General features: G+C 37.0%; 1 protein-coding gene across 1 annotated transcript; it reads right to left on the bottom strand.

Annotated features, from left to right (window-relative positions):
* Nucleotides 1-1,146: 1,146 nt before the first annotated feature.
* Nucleotides 1,147-1,898, bottom strand: LOC142643750 (uncharacterized). Its single transcript, XM_075818465.1, has one exon. It carries the CDS (start codon nucleotides 1,768-1,770, stop codon nucleotides 1,279-1,281), a length of 492 nt encoding a protein of 163 aa, XP_075674580.1. The 5' UTR covers nucleotides 1,771-1,898; the 3' UTR covers nucleotides 1,147-1,278.
* Between the last annotated feature and the right edge of the window lie 368 nt (nucleotides 1,899-2,266).

Genomic DNA, 2,266 nt, shown 5'->3' with positions numbered 1-2,266 from the left:
TTATGTTCCTCTCATGGGTATGACAATAGAGAGGGTGAAAGTAGAGGAATTTGGAGAATCAAGTGTATAAGATTGTGGATGAATCAATCTTTTTTTTCTCTAGGGTTTCTCACTCAAATTCTCTCTCAAATCTCTATACATTTCGTGGGTATAAGAGTATTTATAGTAAGGTATGAGATGAAATGTGAAAAGCACTTTTTAACAAAATAGGGTGCATTGGCGAGTCACTTGTGACTAGGATGAGTCGCGAGTTCCAGTCGCCAGTTACTAGATTAGGTTAGACTGTACCTTTTGTCTTGTAGTGATCTAGCTAGCCTAACTCTTCATCTTCCTGCATGTTTCACATGTGTGCTTCATTTTGGCGAGTCACCCCTCGCGAATCAATCGCGAGTCCAGTCGTGAGTCACCTTCTTGTTGCATACTCTTGATTAAATCTTCACTCTCTCACACACAACCCTTACATTATTCTCACCTAAATACAGAGTTTCTAAATGCTGAATTACAAGCAAATTTGGCACAGAATAAAGCTAACACATAGTTAAATAAATTCAACTTTAGAGCTTGGAAGAGTTTTTGCCAATTGTATCGGACTTCGTTATTAACATGGCTACTTGTAGATGCTTAACAACATGATAAAGAGGCCAAGATCTTTAACATGGTTTCTTGGTGTTTTCAACCAAAAAAAAAATAGAGTTTAAATTTAGTCTTTCCTGTTGTAACAATCAAATTATCAACAAAAAAAAAAATGAAATGATAGAGAGAAGCCACAAATGATTCTTAGAATATGGCAGGCATTCACAATAATGGGTGCCTGTTGCAGCTTGTCTTCCTTATATGCATATAATCACATATAAACCACATACACCAGTAGTCTAGCAATTCAAATTTCTTGTTTTTTCTTAAATAAAATGAAACTTTAAATAGCTATACATTATGTTTAAGAATGTAAATAAGCTCATGGAACAATCTAAAACCGATTGTGTACTTTATGTTTTTGTATTAAACTTGTCTAATCATATCTTGATGCTGTCACTATAACAAACTCAGCAAAGGATTCTTGTATGGCAAAGTTCCTACTTTCGCTTTTATTTCCCCCATTTTTTCTAAATAAAACTCATAACAATTAGATTAAAAGTAACACAAGGGTAAACATTCAAAGAACAAATTCATTTTCATCTGATGAAAAGAAGAACAAATTCACAAATTGTATATTACAGTTTGAAAGTTTCAATTGGAATAGAGAAACAATTGATTCGATCTCTCTCTCTCTCTCTCTCTTTAACGATACACACCTTTCCTCCTAACAGCATGACTTCTACTTCTGGGATACAAGTCTGGCTTCACATTAACTTCATCTTCCTCAAAACAACAAGGCATGTCCTCATCAATTCTCCCAATCTTTCCCAACCCAACACTGCAACTCCTCCCCATTCCATTAGCACCCATATTGGACTGTCTCACTCTCACCTCTTGTTGTTGCCGTTGATGCATATCAGAACTCTCCTTATTCTCCACATATTTCTTTGACACAGCCCTCAAAAGCTGCCTCAAATCCTCATCATCACTACCCTGCGAAGAATTGACACTAAAACTCTTAGGCAAACGTGACACTTGTGCAGCCGGGCCGCCCATAACACCACCATAACCCACCCTTCCAGCACAATCTTCCATGCTTCTCATGTAGAACTCAGTTGCCTTCTTTAAAATCCTAATGGGTGATGACACAATGTACATGAACTTGCTTTGCTTCTTATTTGCTTGTCTCTTCATAATATGCCTCTAGTAATGCTTTTTGTTAGCAAGAAGTAGTGAAATCTTTCTGATGCAAAATGGGATTGATTTGTTAAGAACTGAAATACAAGAAATGAGAAACTTGGTGAGTATGAGCTAAATGGGATAGAGTTATATGCGGCATACTTAAAGGTGTGGGGTGTTTTGGACTTTGTCCCGTGGGAAGAGGCGTCAAACATGTTGGATGGCACGGCAGAGGAAAGTTAATGTGGCCGTGTGGACTTTTTCAAACCTATGGAAAAGACATATGAAAGGTTCGAATGCAATATGATAACGAAAAGTTAAAGTTCTATTAGGCCAAAATTGAAATCAAATGTGAGGGAGACAGATTCAATAAAATATACAAGGATTTGACCACTTTTTTAGTGTTTCCTCCGTGACTTTGGGCCGAGTCATAACACTCAGCAAGTTGACAAATTTTTTGGAACACAAATTGGAGAAATTATACACTACGCGGGTAGGACCTTGTCATCCA

The sequence above is a fragment of the Castanea sativa genome, chromosome 7 (assembly GCF_040712315.1).
Source record: "Castanea sativa cultivar Marrone di Chiusa Pesio chromosome 7, ASM4071231v1".
NCBI classification, from domain to species: Eukaryota; Viridiplantae; Streptophyta; class Magnoliopsida; order Fagales; family Fagaceae; genus Castanea; species Castanea sativa.
The sequence above is the reverse complement of the archived record's forward strand: the minus strand, read 5'-3'. Positions and strand labels throughout refer to the sequence as shown.